This window comes from Eleutherodactylus coqui, chromosome 3 (genome assembly GCF_035609145.1).
Source record: "Eleutherodactylus coqui strain aEleCoq1 chromosome 3, aEleCoq1.hap1, whole genome shotgun sequence".
Lineage (NCBI taxonomy): Eukaryota > Metazoa > Chordata > Amphibia > Anura > Eleutherodactylidae > Eleutherodactylus > Eleutherodactylus coqui.
Window position 1 is genome coordinate 83036677 of NC_089839.1, and position 19905 is coordinate 83056581.

The window sequence follows — 19905 nt, forward strand, 5'->3', positions numbered from 1 at the left end:
GTCTATTTTTTTTTCCCCGCTGCGGCCGCACTCGCCTCTATGGGAGCGCTGGCCACAGGGGAAGAGGGAGCATCTGGGCCGTGGAAAAAGCCACGGCGGTTCTTCCGACGGAAATGATGCGGTTTTTGCTGCGGCCAAACCGCGACATTTCCGTCGGGTATCCGCCCTGTGTGACCACGGCCTAAAAGTTGCAGATATCACTTTTAAAATGCAAGATGTCAGGGACTATTTTTCCTCTTCGTGGCAGAGAGATGGCACCAACAGACTTGTGGAAGGCTCTACCTGAACATAGAGCACCACATGGAGAAGGCCCAGAAGGCCCTTTACAACAGTACTGCACTGTACTATACTGTGAGCTACATCCATAGCTTCCAGTTGTGATTACTTAGACATCACATAACTGAGTCACAGGTAATTTCACTTATGCAAATCTTCTTTTAAATGCATTTCTGCAATTTCACTGCTGCTGTCTAATAAAAAATGTAAATGCGCTGCCTTCACTGACTAGTAATGTATCACTAGCCTTAGGCTACCTCCACACAAGGCGAAACACCGTACATCTTCTGCAATGGAGCTGCATGCCGAAAATTCAACAAAGAAGGAAATTTTAACAAGTTGCGGTAAAAATCAGCTCAAGAATGACCTGCTGTGTAGATTCCAAATTTGCAATATGTCAGTTGTTTGGTGCAGATCCTCACAGCAGAATTCACTCCCTTCACTATGATCGAGCTGAGTTCAGAGGCAAATCTGCAGCAAAATCCACATATGGCAAGCGGGTGGACCCCTGAAGGGAGACAATTTTTTTTTTCCAAGTTCTCACGCATTGGCTGGATGGGTGCAAACTGATGGTCCGACCGCTGGGACCCCCACTGATCCCAAGAACAGGGATCCGGTTAGTTCCCAAGGAAGCATAAGCACTCGTCAATACCTAACGCTCTCATTGAAATGAATGGAGTGGCGGTATGTCTGCGCTTAGTGTAGCGTTTTTAGCATGCATGCTAAACAATGTAAAAAAACAAAAAACAAACAAAAAACGCCTAATAGTTTGGTGTAAAAGACCCCCCAGGATGTGCCCTCTGCTATATATTTAAAGTATAAGGCTGGTTTCAGCTGCCGATAGCGTGAGGATAAGTCATCCCTAACCGGCCTCACATTACAGCACAGACGCACTAACTTATGCCTATTGTTGAGCGGCCAGGTAACACAGATCATTCTGCACACGCAGTGGAACGTGCCCTACAGAACGCCTGCACTTACTATTATTAGCTTTCCTCCCCCTTAGCCGGCTTCTCCGTACCTCGCCCACCTCTTTACAAATCTGACGGATGCATTAATGTTCCTGGGAGCCGGCACAGAAAGGAGATTACACCACAGATACGTCAGCCATATAATGTGAGCAAATTCATTAGAAACATCGAGAATGCTTGGAGTGGTGAATGGCAAGAGAAGACCCGGCCGCCAAGGAACGCCAATAGGGGTCCTATTACCAAGTGGAGGCACACAGAGCACCGCTAGTAATGAATGGAGCCACAGGGGGCACGTTATTACTATAGGGGGCACTGAGAAGTTCATTAGGGGCTGACTATTATTAAGTAGAACCACAGCAGGCAGAATATTACTATAGGGGAGGCACTGAGACGTTCATTAGGGGCTCACCAGCAGGATGGGGAGAGAGTGCAGAGGAGAGTCATGGCTGGACAGCATTTCAAAGGCAGTCTGGGCCCAGAGAGAGAGAAAAAAAGCCAAATACAGACGACTCCAGGGAAGACATCACATGTGATCACTGGAGGTAACTGCACTGTAACTACTATCACTGTGTACAGCTGCTGTTTGACTTTAATTGAAGGGGTCCTGCAGATCCACACCGAAATCTGACCAAGTGGTTATTTGTTGTGGTCGCGAATTTGTTTTAGCAGAGAATATTCTACATGGGAGGGGGGTGCTGTGTGAAGGGTCCCAGGGCCCATGGTCCTCTTAAAGGGGTTGTCTCGCGGCAGCAAGTGGGGGTATACACTTCTGTATGGCCATATTAATGAACTTTGTAATGTACATTGTGCATTAAATATGAGCCACACAGAAGTTATTCACTTACCTGCTCTGTTGCTGGCGTCCCCGTCTCCATGGCTCCGTCTAATTCTGATGTCTTCTTGCTTTTTTAGACGCGCTTGTGCAGTCCGTGCTTCTTCCTGGTGAATGGGGCCGCTCGTGCCGGAGGGCTGGTCACCGCGTCGTCATCGTAGCTCCGCCCTGTCACGTGTGCCGATTCCAGCCAATCAGGAGGCTGGAATCGGCAATGGAACGCACAGAGCCCATGGTGCACCATGGGAGAAGACCCGCGGTGCACCATGGGAGAAAACCGCAGTGCATCCCTGGGAAAGGACCGGCAGCCATCTTAGGGAGAAGATTTTTAAAACTTCATATTTCGTCGGATCGGTGAGTAGCAAGCGGTTTAAAAACCGCTTTAAATTGCTATTTTATGCCAGGGGGGTGACAGGGGGAATGGGGTAAGGTAAAATTTTATTGTTTGCCGCGAGACAACCCCTTTAATCCAACACTGGTGTAAAGATGGCCGCCCCAGCTTGTCTGAGTACCTGGTGCACACCGTGCATTAGTATACATCATTAGTCTAAAGGCCCATTTACACACAAAGATGATCTCTCAAACTTTATTCAAAAGATAGGATGATTGACAGTCTGAGCGATCCTTTTGCATAAGCTGCTAATGGGCACTGATGGCCATTAGTAGCTTATTAGCTTCATTTGCATGTAAATAAGCCTCCCAGCGCCTTATGCAGATAACATATCTGCATACAGTCCCTTTGTTCTGCCATGGGACTGCTATGGAACACAATGTTATCAGCGCTCCCGTGGAGAATCACATTGAGCAGTCCCTGCTATCAGCTGCCTGGCCGAAGGATGGATTTTGAAGTCAACATAAAATTATCACTCAGCCAAAAAGCAAGCGATTGTAACATTTACACGCAACAATTATCGCTCAAAAGACATCGTTTGAGCGAATTTTGAGTGATTATCGTCCCACATAAAACGGGGTTTAAGACATTATACCCACTTGAATTGGCTAATGCTGCCCACCTGAGCATCACTGACGAGTCAGAGCAGCATGTAGTTTCTTCTACTACCAATACATACTGTACACAGTGCACATCAGGTAGTCAGAGAAGCGGTGCGGCCATCTTTGTTTTTCCAGACCCGGAGGATTGCTTTAATAATAATACAAGACTCCAAAAGGGCCCCAAAAAATACTAAAGGGGAATTTTGTAAAAATCAAACCCATCATGGAATGTTTGGATCTGATGTACCGCCCGCCCAATGAATGATTCCTTACGCCGTCATATGCCCAACAGTGATTCAGTACGCTCACATATAACAGTACATCTCTGCTGCCATCTTCCTTCCAAAAAGTACATTGCAAAGAAATGCAGACCTGCTAAACGTAGCGGATGCCCTCTTGTCACCGTCGCAGTCCAGGGTATAAACAGATCTTGGGAGAGATCCTTGTATTCTCCCCTCATGTATTTATACATAGTTATTTGGTCGCCCCTTAGGCCGCCTGCAGACGGGCAGAAATTCCGCAGCGGGATTCCCCGCAGGATTTCTGCCCCTGGACACCTGCAAAGGATTGTATTACAATATGCAATCCTATGCAGACGGACGCGGTTTGACTGCGTGAAATCACGTGCAGAAAACAAACCGCGACATGCTCCAATTCTGTGCGAGGCTTGCAGAGCCCCGCACAGAAACGTCACTCACCGGCTGCCCAGCAGCCGGCACGTGAAAGAGCCGGAGCTGCGGGAGCGGGTGAGTTCCACGCTGATCTCTGCAGGCGCTTCGGTCGGGTCCCGCTGCCAGAATTCTCGCAGCCGGATCCGACCCGGCCATCTGCAGGCGGCCTTAGCCGTCTTTTTTTCCAGGGTGAATAATCCCAATTTTGTTAGCCTCTCTGGGTATTCCAGCCCCGTCATTCCATGTATTAGTTTAGTTGCCCTTCTTTGAACCCCTCTAGCACTGCACCATCTCTCCTGAGCACCGGTGACCAGAACTGTACACAGTATTCCATGTGAGGCCTGACAAGTGCCTTATATAGTGGGAGGATAATGTTCTTGTTCCTCACCCCTATAACTCTCTTTTAATGCACCCCAAGACTTTATTAGCTTTTGCTGCAGCTGACTGGCATTGGTTACTCCAGTTAAATCTCCAGTCCACTAGTACCCCCAGGTCTTTTTCCATATCACTTTTCCCTAGCAGTGTCCCATTTACTGTATATTGGTGACATCCATTTTTGCTGCCCATGTGCATAACCTTACATTTATCAACATTGAACTTCATTTGTCATTTTTCTACCCGAGCCCCCAGGCTTATCTGGGTCTGTTTGCAGCCGCACATTGACCCCCTTTGTATTAATTATCTTGTACCCTGTGGCACCCCGCTAGCAATGGTGGCCCAATCAGAGCACAAACCATTTATTACCACCCTCTGCTATCATTGAGCCAATTCTTTACCCAGATACACGTTTTCACCCAGTCCGAGCTGTCTCATTTTATATATCAGCCTATTATGTGGCACAGTGTCAAATGCTTTAGAGAAGTCCAGATATACAAGACCAATAGATTCTCCCAGGTCCAGCCTAGATCTTACTTCATCGTAGAAGCTGATCAGATTGGTCTGACATGAGCGACCCTTCATGAACCCATGCTGGTGAGGAGTTATTCCCTTGTTCTCCTTGAGGTATTCTAGGATGGCGTCTCTCAGAAACCCCTCGAATATTTTTCCAGTTACTGAAGTGAGACTTACTGGCCTGTAGTTACCAGGCTCACTTTTGGACCCTTTTTGTATATTGGAACCACATTGGCAATGTGCCAATCCAGTGGTACAATCCCGGTCTCTATAGTGTCCATAAATATAAGAAATAGCGGCCTAGCAATCACGTCACTTAGTTCCCTCAGAACCCTTGGGTGTATTCTATCTGGGCCTGGCGATTTATCGATTTTTTTCCTCTTTAACCGGCCCTGCACTCCCTCCTGTGCTAGGCATGCAATATTTATAAAGCAGAAAATGCTACAGATTTTCACGTGGATCCGCATCAAAATCTGCATGTAACACATTTTAGTGCAGATTATCGCATGGATTTTACATCCTCACCTGAAGAGGTGAATGGGAACCTTGTGTGTAATAATAAGGTGGGCCACAGCAATGGGATTGGAGCTGTCGTCTTCTGACAGAAACCATCTCCGGTCAGTAGCACAGCGGCCCGGTGAACAGCTCATCACCAGTGGTCCTATACGGCAGACCACCTCCAATCCAGCATGGATGGCTTATCCTGAGAATAGACCCTCAACAGTTTAATAGAGAACCTGTCATCAGCTTTGAGCTCCACAAACCATGTCATGGGGCTAAAAGGGAAGGGAGCGGTGAGTCCATTCACCGGGCACGCCATTCCAGCGCTGTGTCCCCGCGGGGCTGACGTGTGCACATAGCTTGACTCCAAAATCATCGTTGGCTAGTTCAAACGATAAATCATTTAGTGTAAACAGACCTAACTTGTTGTCCCCATTATGCTGTCAAGTAGTGCCCATCTCTAGCAACAGAGATAAGACAGAAAACAGCCAGCGAAGAGGGGTGAGGGGTCATGCAGCTAATAGAAGTCTATGGAGAGAAGAGGAGAGGAGGGAGAAGAGCTGACAATAAGTGATTTACTGTGTTATAGCTATTGAAATATCAACATTGCAGTATGATGCGGTTATTTATCTATCCGTACTACAGAGTTCGGGCTTTACACTAGCAATCATTGTTCCTGTGATTTTGGAGCGTCGGCGATGCTTTTTCCTCAATCTGGCGTTACATCGCTGCCGCCTGCAATTTTCTTGTGCGATAAAAATAGCATGATTTTATCATGCAAAAGTCAATAGAAGTTTTGAATGTTAAAAACGCATCGCACGAAAATCGTAACTTCGTGTGCTGCGATAAAAAGGAGGCTCCATAGAGAAACATGGGAGATTTAAAAAAATAAAAAATAAAATATAGGACGTGCTGCCATCTTTTTCCCATCCACATCACACGAGTGAAAACATTGCAAATGGGAATGAAACCATTGGACATCATTGGCTTCATAATTCTGCGTTTACGCTAAAAAAATAAATAAATCACTGGATGTTATCACAAGTGTGAAGGTGCCCTCAGGGAGCGGAATCTCCAGTTTACAGAAGACATCCTAAAGCCGATCTCACACAGACGGGTCAGATGCCGCATGCGGGAGCCTGCAGTGGCATCCGGGTACCTGTTCTTTTCTGCATTGTGGCAGCGGCTCGCTGTTGGTCAGGCGCAGCACAAATTTTTTTTCAAATTTTTGTTTTTAGGTACCTGTGACCTATCCACAAGGTCAATTGCGGATGGGCCGCGGGTCGGACGGCTTCCATTGACTTCATTCTGAAGAGACAGGCACGCTTTATAATTCAGCGCCTCCCATAACAGCCCCCCCAGAACGGCATGGTGTACCGCAGGATGCGCACCCCGGCTTAAGGGACTTGTGCCAAGATATAAAAGTATCCCGCAGCAATAATGTGGGAAATAATGTAATGCTCAGTAGGACCTCTGGCACCCCCACTGATCCCGAGAACTGGAGTCCTGAGGACCCCTGAATGAATGGGGTATGCATACCACCGCTTAGTCGCTACAATAGGCGTGCTGGAGATGGTCCAGCGGTGGTATGCGCCAATTTCTGGTGCGCCTATTGACATGAATGGAACGGCAGCACGCACATACAGCTTGGACCATCCGCTTCCGCGATCAGTGGGGGTTCCCGTGGCTGGCCCTTACCCATCACATCCAGTACCCTGTGGAGGAGGGGTAACGTTACACGCTGGCACAACCCCTTCACAAGCGGGAAGCAGAAGACAATAGTGACAAACACCAGTGATTTGGTCTGCCGTGAGAGCGTTGGCTGCCACGTGTCATGCGGACTTAGCGAGAACCGTTCGCCTCGGCAGATGAGGTCGCAGTTTGTTCGGCGGCGATTAGAGAACGAGCCAACCATGATTTTTAGACTTACATAAAATGAACGATACGCAAATAACTTATCATTCAATCGTTCGCCGCGTTTAGACTTAACGATTATCGCTCAAAATCGAACAAGCTGCCAATTTTTTTTAAATAAGAATAATGCCTAAAAAGCATCTTTTGCTAGTTGCCGTGACGATCGCAAGAAATCCAAACCTGAATTTTTTTGCACCTGTTATACTGCATCAACTTGCAAGTCACGCGGCGACATTTACATACTAGGACGCAGTGCAGCGGGGTCACAGCGCGATCCGTGGCCACACAAGGCCAGTCGCGGTCACACTCATCTTCACACGCGCGTAGCCGCAACTGCACGCGTTTCAGCGCTACGAACGAGGTAGACTTGCGCGTCTATCAGCGCATTTTAATGTGCTTTTGCGCACGTATCACAACCACACCATGATTGATAAATCTATTTAACCTAACGAGGTCCTGATGTGTTCTTTATCTGCGGTTTTGCGGCGTTTTTCACGCAAATGCTCACAAAATAGGTTTTATTTTTTGCGCGTACAAAGAAAGGAAATGTGAACGAACCCGATAGAATCAATGGGTTCGATTCTCTACATATTGCGCACGTAAATATGCCCGCGAGAAGGCGCCCATAGGCCCTGCCCACATCTGCTAAGACACCAGGTGGCACAACAAACCCAACGGACCCCATGATGGCCAACAGGGGTCACTGCGTACCGTCCGTGTGCTGGATGCGGCACTTACGGTATTTTCGCTGATCTGCTATGACAGACGCGAACTCTGAAACGTATTGCGCAAACGGCAACAGAGCTTACAGACATGTTTTTTTTTAGTCCATGCGTCATCTGTCCAGTTCTTGCCAACAACCTTGGATCCCGCTGGCGATCAGCGGCGCCTCCACCCATTATCAATCCGGGCAAAATATGCGCGGAAAACCCACAGCGCGCCAATACAAGCAGCAGTGCGCCTCCCTGATCGTGACATAAACCGTAAGGAGGCAGAAAAGAAAGATCTTCCCATTTGGGCAAATTGAGGATTATTTTGGGATGTCCATCACAGATAAACCATTTACTGCATTAGTACCCATGGAGGGCTCCACAGCATCCCCCATTGCTGAGCCTCCCCTCATACATGGCGGCATGGGCTTCTTCCCCACACACAGCAGGTATCATGGACGCCCCTAGCTGCCGCTGCTCACTACTATGTGCCGGACTCACCTGCGACCCCGCGGCCACCAGCTACGCATCAGTTCCTCCAGGGCGATCATAAGCCTCGAATAAAGATTGTCCGTCCTCGGCTACCGTAGCAGCACCCGTGGGCGAAAACCTCCCCTCATTGGCCAGGTGATAACTTGGCGCCAATTTCACCAGTTTTGCTGTACTTCAGGCTTTTTTTTTTCAGGGGAACTCCGAGCGGCCATGTTTGTTGAGGGCAAAGTGTAAGAAAAGGTCTTTTGTTTTCAGCTATAGATATGTTGACGAAGCGGAGTAATACTAGTATTAGCGGAGTATAATAGTCTCTGTGATAAAACAGGGAGTAGTTATACGGTTATATAGCTGGACGCTTTCAATGCCGCTTGCAGGTTTGCCAGGACTAAACATGTCCGCCGTCACCTCACAGATCCCGCCTTTGGCTATGTAGTGACTGTGTGGCGGGCGGTAGAACATACAGCGGCTGCTGGGCTACCCGGGGTTGCTATGTTCTGTGAGAAAGCCATAGAGCTCATCCGGGAGCTGCAGCGGGCGGCGGACGGACAGCTACCCGCCTTTAATGTGAGTGGGGGATGGAGGGAGGCTGGTGTTCTCTGTTATCAGCCACTTTTTGCTGTTTTTGTGTTTTCCTTTGGTCCCCAGGCAGCAGTGTCTGCCAGGCATGCTGAGACTTGTAGTTCCCCTGCACCAGTTTCAATGGAAATTATTTAGTCCACATTATATCCTGTGCAAAACTGAAAAACATGGCGGTAGCTCGCATTTAGGGCTGTCAACCGCTAACAATAGAAAAAATACTTTCTTTGGAAGAACGTAACTTTGGGGATAAATAGGACATTGTTTTCAAGTGACCTGAGAACCTCGTGATGCGCCATTTATACATTTATAGACCTGGTTAGGACTGTGCGCTCCTCCGTTCCGTTCATTTCTGTCCCACCTTGAGGATCAGCGTCTTCTGTTTTGGCCTTTGAGAGTACAAATTTATGGCCACGTTTGATACCCTCAAGAATGGCATGAACCTCAGTCCAGGATTCTTGCAGAAGTGGGGAATATGAAAGGTCTGAAGGAGGTCAAGAGGGATGTCCTCTTCCCAATCATCATTTATTTAATTTTTTTTACACTTCTTCAAAACTTCATGAAAATTCAGAACTTGATTTGTAATAATGTTGCCATCCACTAGGTGGTGCTGCATCTCCTTCCATGTGCAGGTTGAAGGAGAGATGAGACACATCATAAAACTGTCACATTCCTGAGCTCAGTGGACTGATTAATGATTTATGTCTCGGCTCAGTTTGTCTGTTTTAGGTTTTTGAGTGCAAAACAGTCTCAAATTTGTGTGTGAACATTTATTTAGATCAAGAGGCGTGTGTTCCCCTCTGCATCTGTATGTTATAACTATGTGCCATCCTGAGGGCTCCTGTCCACGGGCGTAGCGATATCCCGCCAAGGAGCAGGGGAGAGCTGACAATACTCCGCGCTGAGCCTATCTGACCGGCTAATCGCAGCATGCTGCGATTTAAAACCCATGAGTGGAGAATCGCTACGATTTTTTTTTTTTTTAATGGGACTGAAAGCCACATGAATAATACATAGATGTGGATTTACCCATTGACATCAATAAACACACACCCACATCAGAAGCGTGTGTAGCCTGCTCATACATGCAGTGGACATTGTGTATTTTCACAGCCCGAAATTCTGTGTGTTCCTGTAAATGAGCTGTAAAGTAACCAAACAATCTTTGTGCATCTGTTGTGGTCCTAGATGCAGAAGAGGGAGAGACGTTTATATATCTGTGTGTCTTTCTAGGAGGATGGAATCCGTCAGGTTCTGGAGGAGATGAAGGCTTTGTACGAGCAGAACCAGGGCGACGTGTAAGTAACGGAACCTCAGGAAGCAGAGGTATTACAACTGGACTGCGGACGCCGCACTACAGGATTTTCTATACTGCGGCTTCTCAACCCTTCTCTATTGTGACCTCACCAACCAGAAGATGACGCCCGTGTCTCACCAATGTCCACCACTAAATAAATTCCTTAGGCCAGTTTCACAAGGCAATCACGTGAGATTTGTGCATCACGAGAAGCACGAATATGAACCCCATTCTTTTGCATGGACTCATGCACATGAGCGATTGCTTCCCGCATTGCACCAAGATGCTGGAAACAGATCGTGGCGTGTTCTATCTTTTTGCGTGCTCTCACATCGCAGCGTCCATTATTTTCAATGGGACAAGCAACGGCATTGCACCACATGCTAGGTGCACGCTGTGCAATGCGAGGTCTCCCCATTGAAAACAATGGGACAAATGCTGCGATCCTCCACTGTGGTGGATGGCTTCTTCACCAAAGTGATGCAAGGCGTATTTAACAGAACAACGCCTCGCATTCGCAGAGAATTCACATGTTGGGAAGCGTGAAATCGGGCTGGGAAACACAGCTTGATATTGCACTCGCCCATGTGAAGTTTACTTTAAAGATCCCTAGCTAAAATGGCCATCAGGTCACAACGGGATGTATGAAGTAGGCTTGAAGCCGGGCATGCTTCACACCCAGTGGCTGCCACTTGTTCTTGAAGGCTAATAGTTGCCAGCAATGGCCTGGGTCGGAGCTAGCTCAGAATGCAGCTGTTTACATGCCATGGTTATTCTGCCCTCTGACCGGAGTCTAATAGCCCAGCTAATTGCTGTAAATGGTGTTTCGAGCATATAGGTACAAATTGGGGTTTTATTTGTCCCACGCCGCATTCAAACTAAAGTCCATCGGTCCAGTGTGTGGGCGGACTATCCGTGACAGACATGTGGAGACGTTCTCTACGCATCGCCCCAGCGGTCTGAATCTCATTAGTGATGGGACTGGTGTATTCGCAGTTACTAGTTTTGGGCAGGTTCACCAAGTTGAACTGTACGTGCTCTGGTCCCAGGACTAACGCCAGATCTGAACCTCGTGTGGTGCAGAGTGTAAACTCTCGCCTACGACCTGAAGGTTGCAAGTTCGATACCCGCATGAATCAGGTTGACTCAGCCTTCCATCCTTCCGAGGTCGGTAAAATGAGAACCCAGCTTGGTGGGGGGTAATAAGTAATAATTACCTGAAAGCGCTGCGGAATAAGTTGGCGCTATACAAAATACCATTTGATTTGATTTTTGAACCGGTGATGATGCGTAGAGAATGTCTCCACATGTCTGGCACAGAGAGGGTTGTGTTTGGGGGGGGGGGGGGGGGTACACAAGGTATCAGTCAGTATGGCCAGGTCACTGGATTGATAAACCTTAATTTGCATGCAGCACGGGACAGATAAGAAACACCTGATTCTTATTATCCTTTACATCAAAGTAACTTTGTAAATACCTGTAATATCATTGTTTGAGTGGTGGAGGTAGCTGCTTGTGTAAAAAAACCAAAAAAAAAACAATGACACGTTCCTTTAACACCTTGTTATCCCCATCAAAACCCAAAGCTTGACTTTATTTTTAACCTGTTGTTCTTGGAGTATGTTTGCGTAAGACTAAACCCCCGAAACATATGTATGAGTGATGAAAATATACCACAAATATTGAAGGATCCCCCAATTAAAAAAAGTTTTGACCAGTGCTCCTGGGTTGGTCATTGAGGTTACATTTTGACAAATGTGTTTTTTGTTTTTTTTCTAACAGCAATGAAGCAAAGACCGAGAGCCGCAGTGAATTGATACCAACAATTAAATTTCGCCATTGCTGTCTTCTACGAAATCGCCGGTGCATTGTTGCATATCTGTAAGTTGTTGTCGCCATTGTCCCCTGCTGCCTTCATACTTGTCTCTGTTTGTCCAGGCGGGCTCTTCTTAGGTCCTAGCTCTCGCAATGTGTAAAGTGGGCAGTCCCCACCTCTTGCTGTCCTCTGACTGTCATTCAAGTTCAGGCAAAATTGGCCTTGGCTACAGCCAAAAAACTATTCAATTGTCACAGAAATAAAAATCTTAACTGCATCCTGCTGTTCAGTCTGAAACTTCCTACAGTAGATCTGGCCTTTGGGAGAAAAGGGCCTAATATAACTTGTCATGAGCCTTGGGTAACCTTGCCATGGGATCTGATCTGCTTTTGGACATTCATAGCTCAGAGACTAATAGCAATCACTTCAAAAAAGCTCTGGGTAAAATCCCACAAATACGCCATAGGGTGTTATATCAAATGAAACTGTTCATTATAAATTAATGTAAATAGATGCTGTCCACAAGTCATTACTCTATAAAGTCTGGGGTGACCTTGCTTTTATTCAACTTCAAAAAGTATTGGAATGTTAAAACCAGTCTGGCAACGTTCACATCTACAGATTTCTGGTTTTCATCTTCTGTTTTTTTTTTTTTTTGCTTTTAACAGTAAAAATAGAGCTGTATGACAGAACATATTACAAGCTTATATGGGGAGGGGGGTCATTCGCCACTGGTGTACCCTGTGGGATGGCACAGCATCCTGGTTTATGTAGGGCAAATGGAGTGTTGATCGGAAATATCCCCCAATATAACTTGTATTACCAACTTGTTGCTCCTTCCAGGTATGACCGTATGCTGCGGATCCGTGCTCTTCGATGGGAATATGGCAGTGTGCTTCCCAATGCTTTGAGATTCCATATGTCTGCAGAGGAGGTAAAACTTCACTGTTTCTTTACTAACAGTCTGCCACCAACACGTGAATTCCTAATCTGGATATACACATGAGATGGGGTCAACAGGAATTTCTTCCATTTCCAACTAAACATGCATGCTTGGCTCGACTGGACGTGCATGTTTAGTTGATTGCGAGATGTGAGACGTCTGGCAGTAGCTTACAACCGATCACTTGCGGCAGTTAAAGAATGAAGGATCCATTGTAGTTTTACGGCTTCCTTCAAACAGTTCAGTTTTAGCTTTTCTTGAGGATCGCAAAAAGCACATGCTACGTAATTGGAGGGGGGGGGGTCGTGGCTTTTTCTCCATGGAGAAGTCTATGCGGTGGGAGGGTCTATAGCATGCTTTAGCTTGAAATGCACTGCGTGTGTGAAACTACCCTAAGGGCTGCTTCACACTGGCATGGGTCATATATGGCCGTGAAACTCGCCCCCAAATCGCCCTCGACAGCCATGTGAAAGCCCTGTGGATGCGAGGTGTTTTCATGTGAAAGCAGCCTTCTATCACTGCAGAGATGAAGGGAATCCCTCCCGCCACGCCTCACAGCCGCGGCAGAGGATCGCAGAGTTCTCCTATTGCTTTTAATGGGGCTGCGCTGCAAGATCTCGCAGCTAGATAGGGCATGCTGCGATTTGTTTCATGCATTGTGGTGCCATGCTAATGTGAAATGAATCCATTCAAAAGAATGGGGTTCATATTTGTGCATCTAGTAACACACAAATCTCGCACAATTTTCACTCCAGTGTGAAGGCAGCCTCAGGCCGCACTCGCATATGCCACTTTTTACAGGGATTAGCCTGGCATCCCAAGCGTGCTCTAACCACGGTTCAGCACTGCCATTGATTTCAATGGGGCCTCGCAGACGTGCTAGAACGTGGCGTCTCCAACGCCTATTACACTCAAACACTGTCCTATTCTTTTTTTTTTTTTTTTGCGTTTCAGCCCTTTTCTAACACACCTCATCACCCATGACAATGATGGGGTGAGTTAAAAAACGCTGTCAAATGCTGTTTAACATGCCGCTCAAAATCGTACCGATGCCGAGATTTAAAGCAGCGGTTTCTGAGAATATCTTAAACTCTCACTGATGGAGTGCGTCAGTCTTCATCACTTTTGTCCTGATCCCCTTATTCAAACCACTAAGATGAATGAATGAGCTGTATATTAAGAGGGTATTCTAGTCACAGCAAGTTACCTCCTATCCACATGTAGGGTCGATGACTTGCTGATTGTGGGGGACCAACTGCTGGGACCCCCACAGATCACTAAATTGCAGCCCCAGAGCATCCCAAAAGTACATGCAGAAGAGGGCATGCATGCTTGAATTTAGCTATCTCTGGCAGTCCCTGTGAAGTGAATGCAGCGACGGCACGCATGTGCATCCTCTACTATCCGCAGACCCATTGTATTCTTAAGTGCAATTCAGTGATTGGTGGAGGTCCTGGCGGTCAGATAGGGGATAACTTGCTGTGATGGAAATACCCTTTAAGAGCCAAAATTGGATCTGATCACTTTCCGATAGCAAATGTTAACTTAACGCCTAATGTGTTATAACTACAATGATGTAAATAGTTATCACGATGCAGCAGTCACATTGATTACTTCATCTGTACTTGCAGGTAAGTTTTGCAGAATCTCATTCCATGTTGGCCATTAAGTATTTGGCTCCCACCCGGAGCAGAGGGGGAAATGTAGCTTTACTTCTGCTTTCCAGGTTTCAATTTATTTCTGTTGTTGCTATAGACAGACTGGTTTAATCAATACAAGAAATCCTTGGCTACATACATGAGGTCTCTGGGAGGTGAAGAAGGACTGGACATTACACAAGACATGAAGCCCCCAAAAAGCCTATACATTGAGGTAAAAACAAATGTATGCTATTAATTCTGCCATAAATAAATTAGAACACTGCTACGTTCTGCAAATCTTTGAAGGGGAACGCAACTTTGTAAATACCTTGTTTTCGCGAAAATAAGACAGCGTCGTATAGTAATTTTTGCTCCCAAAGATGTGCTAGGTCCTATTTTCAGGGAATGTCTTTTCCCATGAAGAATAATTCACATTTATTGTTGAACAAAAAAAAATGAACATCTATTATATACTGTACAGTAGTTGTCATCACACACCAGTATAACTAGACAAACTTTGAATCCTATCAAGAACTTCTTGTTCCTACCATTATTTCCATGTACACACTGTCTGGAGACTGTAACGATCACCCGCTAAAGAATCAAAGTGACACACTGGTTGCCTGACTAGCACAAAGGGCCACAAAAATAAGTGCTGTAAAGTATCTGGCTCCCACACACTGTCTGGAGACTGTAACCATCACCCACAGCAGTTCCTGGGCCACTTGTACAGCAGTGCAACTTCTGGCCACCAGGGGGAGCTCATCACAGCAGACTCACAAGGCAGGGACAGAGCTAGGTCTTGCTTTCGGGGGGGGAGGCCTTATATTTAGCACTTTAGCAAAACATCTACTAGGTCTTATTTTTAGGGGATGTCGTATTTTTTTTCCCTGTTCTGGGTTCGTGTCGTTGGAATGAAGGCATCATGTCCACTTATTGCCCCTAATCCAGAGGCTTGCTTATGTTAGAGGCAAGTCAGAATCTGCATTGACATCAATGGAGCTCTTAAGAGTATGAATGCATCAATTTTACATATGAGTAGTATTAGAAGTGGTATAACTATCAGACTAAGGCCGGGTTCACATGAGCATTACGTCTTTGCAAAACGAATGTTGCTGCTATTTGCGCACACATCTGCATATTTTACTGTACTCTTTACATGCGCAAAACATGTACGTTTGTGTGTGCAAAAAGCACAGATGCTCCCAGTCTTTGAAATGGCTAATTAGCCTGCGTTTCAGATGTGTTCTTCTTCCTGGCGTTTTGCATGCGCATCCTCGTTGATTTCAATAGGAACTTCTGCTTTTGGTGCACAATTGGGAAATAGAGCATGCTGCACTTTTTTTTTTTTTGAACGATTGAAATGCACAGGAAAAATGTGTGCGTGTGAATGAGCCCATTGAAATCAAATAGGTTCTATTCTCGGAGTATTGCACAAGCAAATGCACCTGTTTGAAGCCAGCCTTAGCCTGTATGAAAAAGTAACTATAAACGTGAAATAATTCTGCCACTCTGACCGCAGTGTTTGGTTGTTAGAGCCATTACCTTTTTCAATTGGCCCAAAAAGTAATTTAAGCGACTCTTGGCTTTCAGGACAAAACTGTCACAGGACCAAAGGGTGGTGGGGTATCTTTTCTGTTCTCTATCTGGCTCCCCCTTTCCGCCAGTTCAGTATTCAGGCAGCCAGGTTGACCACCGCCATTTTTAAACTACCAGATCATCCATAGTGCATCGGTCCTGTTAGGACTACTAATGTACTGTAGCTGCTGTGACTGGCCAGCACTAAGCACATAAGTTCTGTCCAGACGAAGCAGATCAGTGTTCATTAGCTGCCATTTTCCAGTGATCTAATCTGGCTTCCTATAAACGAAGCACTCGTTCAGCGGAAAGGAGAGGCCGGGAAGAGAAGCTCAAGTATAGGTAAGATACCCCTGTGGTCCCCGTCCAGAGTTTTGTCCTGAATCTGGAGGTTCGCTTTAAACTGGATTTGATTTTAGTCTGTTGATATTAAAGGGGGTGTTTTGCGTTGTAAGATCTCGGTACAACCCCTTCCCCAGTAATCTATTACTGAGCTCTGTTGTTGGCTGCAGCCCTTCTAGCATCCCGTAAACCGAGTGGGACTGCAGCTGTAAACAGATCGGAGTGGGGGACCGAGCATAGACATGGGACACAGCGGGAGAGGTGAGTATGACACTTTGTTACTGCATGGTGAAAGGGGTGTACTAAGAGCTTACAACACTGACAACCGCTTTTAATGCATTAGTTTTAAATTCTGGCATGTAAGGTAAAAAAAACCCACTATGTATTAAATTATTTGGCCTTTTGTTCTGGAGCTGCCAGTCCCTGCTGATTTTTCAGAATGGAATAGCAAATTAATGCTTGTCATGTCACTCTCTTTGCCTACCCTCAATACTCAATTCACTTATGTTCCTTCTTACGTGGGCTGAATTCTCGGCCTGATGTAATGAGCACCAATGGGCATGTATGTTGTGTATTTTTTTTTTTTTTTTCTTCTCTAAACAAGGACCAAGAAGTTACTTGATGTGATCGTTCCTCCCCATAGGCAGACTGTACAACTCCCTGTACACATGGGGAGACTTATTGCCAAACAAAGAAAATATTTTCTGTGCTTGTAGAAACAAGCAAATCAGTTGACGATGGAATCTATTAGTTAATTATAAAGGAATTGTGTTTAGTTTGTTTTTCTTTCTAGTGGAAAAATTCTGAAATCTATTGCTATGTGTTTCAGGTGCGCTGTTTGAGAGATTATGGTGAATTTGAAATTGATGATGGCACAACTATCCTTCTGAAGAAAAACAGCCAAGTAAGTAGTCTCAGCTTTCTTGCTTAAAGGGCTTCTGTTAGCAAAACCCCTTCTTTTTAGCTCTACTCTGCATCCCCGTACATTCTAACCTGTTGAAAGAAAACTGTTAAACACACAAACAAAAACTAAGTTAACTTACCTAATCATGTAGTATTTATTCCCTCCCTTGTCTGCCTGCCGCGTGAGGGGTCCTCTCCCATCGGCACCTGTGCGCGGACCTGGCCGCATCTAACCTCTGACGCCCTCGGAGAGTCGACGGCAAGCACACTGGGAAGTGGGGAGATGTGCACTCACCGTCGTCAGAGGTTAGATGCAACCAGGCCAATCGTTGGACGACGCGTCCGGCGACCACTGACCCGGGCAGCAGTACTTGCCGTCAGGCATTGATCGAAGCAGTGGCGGAAGCTGGAACTTTGCCAGCTTCTGCACTGCGATAGAAAGGCTGCCGGAGGGACATCAGGACAGTAGCAGGTTCCTGGTGAGCGGCTGGTAAAGCACAGGCGAGTATAGATTTTTTTTTTTTTTTTTCCTGACCGAACCCTTTTAACAAAAGTGCAGTTTTAGCCACTAGTTTTCCAGGCAAAAGTCGATAACCTATTCTCAGGGAAGGCCATCAATAACTGATAGCGGTGGCCCCCAGACTAGGGACCCTGACCGATCAGCTGTTGTAGGATAGGTCATTAACATGTGTTTTTGTATTAAAGAAAATATTTTATATATGGGAAAATAAACTGTACAAAACCTCCCTGAGCTACTATAAAATGCGGATAGCTGAAGAGAAGGCAGATTTCAGTGATATTATCGTCTCCAAACTCCCCTTCACTGCCCCATAACAACTTTTATGGTCTGACAAACTCCTGGATGCTTCATTATCACACAGCATACAGACCTTTTTGCAAGAGAGTGAAACTGATACTGTTCGCACACGAACAGGTTTGATTCAACATGCAGGAGCCCACAGCGGAATCTGGCCCTGACCGCAGCTGGCATACCTGCTTCTTGCGTTAGGCTGTACTGCGGACGGTTCAGCGAGCCACTGTTGGACAAATATATTTATAGAATTATTATTATTTTTTTTTTTCTTTTTCCCATGACATTGCTTGGCGATGCCTGGGTACCTGTGACCTATCCGCTATGTGACTTGTGGCTAGGCCGTTGGTCGGATAGCTTTCATTAACTTCAATGGAAGCCGTGCATGTGGAATGTGCATGGAAATAGAACATGTGATTTTATTATCTTTTTCCTCTGCACACAGAAATCGCAATTTATTTCTGCGAATGTGTAGGAAAAAGCGATTTTACATAGCATGTTACGAACTTTATTTGCTGCAGATCCGCAGTACAGATGCAGACTTTGGATTCTGTAATGCAAATCTGTTTGTGTGCAGCCGGCCTGAGTCTAGGGTTAAGATTAACATTGTAATTTAAAGTGAAGCTGTATATTCAGAGTATGTAAAGCCTAGAGATTTGTTTATAAGTCCTTGTATTTTATCTTGCAGCATTTCTTGCCCAGATGGAAATGTGAACAGCTCATCCGTCAAGGCGTTCTGGAGCACGTATTGTCATAAACTGTGTCATATTAAATTTATGGACCTGATTGGGGGGGGGGGGGGGGGGGGGTTGTATAGCATCATGTAAATATGTCTTTCTCCTGATTAAACTAACTTGTTTTTGGTCTTCTATGAACTTTTCTTTAAGGCCTCATGTCCACGGGGAAAATCAGATGCACTGCGGATTTGTAGTGCGGATGCACTGTAATTGTCTTTTATTTTTCATGCGGTAGATCAATGTAGCTATGTGCTCTATGAGCTCCCGCATGCGTTATCCGCACTAAAATGGAGCATGTCCATTTTTTTTCATGCTCCAGAAATTTTTTAATTACCATCCGTGGGTATTTATCTACCCGCGGGTGGTCAATGCATTCCTATGGGGCACGGATCCGCGTGCGACAAAAACGCTGCGGATTTTAATTCTTATTTTCCCCGTGGACATGAGCCCTAAAGAAAAAAAAAACCTCCAGCTAAGCAGCAAGAAAGAAATAAGTTGCTGTAAGCTAGCTCAATACTTATTAGTTCTGATTACTTTAAATTTAGGGCTTCTTCATATGAGCAGATTTGTGTGCACAATACACGGTGACTAGAACATAATGGATTCGTTTGTGTGCAAAAAAATAGAACATGTTCTACTTTGTGCGCATTTGAGCATCAAAGGGCCCCATCGAAGTCTTTGGGGGGATTCACAAAGGAATGTGTGAAATACAGCAGAAAGCTGTAGAGAAAGAACACATCTTGACCTCATAAATAGCTTTTTCAATCATATGAATCCTGCGTGCGCAAGAAAGTACAGTACAATGTGCCGACACATGTGCAAATCAAACTCGTTAATGGCATAGCAAACTTGTTGTGCTGAAGCATGCGCATTTATGTATATGCTTTGTCTGAAGGAGCCCCTAATTTCGAGTTTTGGGCAAGAAGTGTGTCCTTTTGAGTTTGGTTTATGTAATTACAGACTTGGATTCAATACCTGTGAGATATGCAGTTATAGCTTTCCAACAATCAG

General features: G+C 45.7%; 2 protein-coding genes across 2 annotated transcripts in view; one reads left to right on the top strand and one right to left on the bottom strand.

Moving 5' to 3' along the window:
• ABHD12 (abhydrolase domain containing 12, lysophospholipase) overlaps window positions 1-8411 on the bottom strand; it is an 83713-nt gene extending 75302 nt beyond the window's left edge. Inside the window, exon 1 of the mRNA XM_066595798.1 lies at window positions 8261-8411. Within this exon, the coding sequence (XP_066451895.1) occupies window positions 8261-8310 (50 nt within the window). The 5' untranslated portion in view covers window positions 8311-8411. The remainder of the gene's footprint in view (window positions 1-8260) is intronic.
• A 249-nt stretch (window positions 8412-8660) lies between these two features.
• GINS1 (GINS complex subunit 1) lies at window positions 8661-18961 on the top strand. Its single transcript, XM_066595799.1, has 7 exons — window positions 8661-8815; window positions 10061-10125; window positions 11907-12005; window positions 12784-12874; window positions 14639-14755; window positions 17273-17347; window positions 18846-18961. The coding sequence occupies exons 1-7, from the start codon at window positions 8741-8743 to the stop codon at window positions 18912-18914; spliced, it is 591 nt and encodes a 196-aa protein (XP_066451896.1). The 5' UTR covers window positions 8661-8740; the 3' UTR covers window positions 18915-18961.
• The last annotated feature ends 944 nt before the right edge of the window (window positions 18962-19905 follow it).

Excerpts from the sequence above, each read along its gene's own strand:
- GINS1 (XM_066595799.1), top strand. The coding sequence starts at position 8,741 with ATGTTCTGTGAGAAAGCCATAGAGCTCATCCGGGAGCTGCAGCGGGCG. Across the intron at positions 12,875-14,638 it reads TCCATATGTCTGCAGAGGAG|ACAGACTGGTTTAATCAATA; the intron begins GTAAAACTTCAC and ends TTGTTGCTATAG. Across the intron at positions 17,348-18,845 it reads TTCTGAAGAAAAACAGCCAA|CATTTCTTGCCCAGATGGAA; the intron begins GTAAGTAGTCTC and ends TTTATCTTGCAG.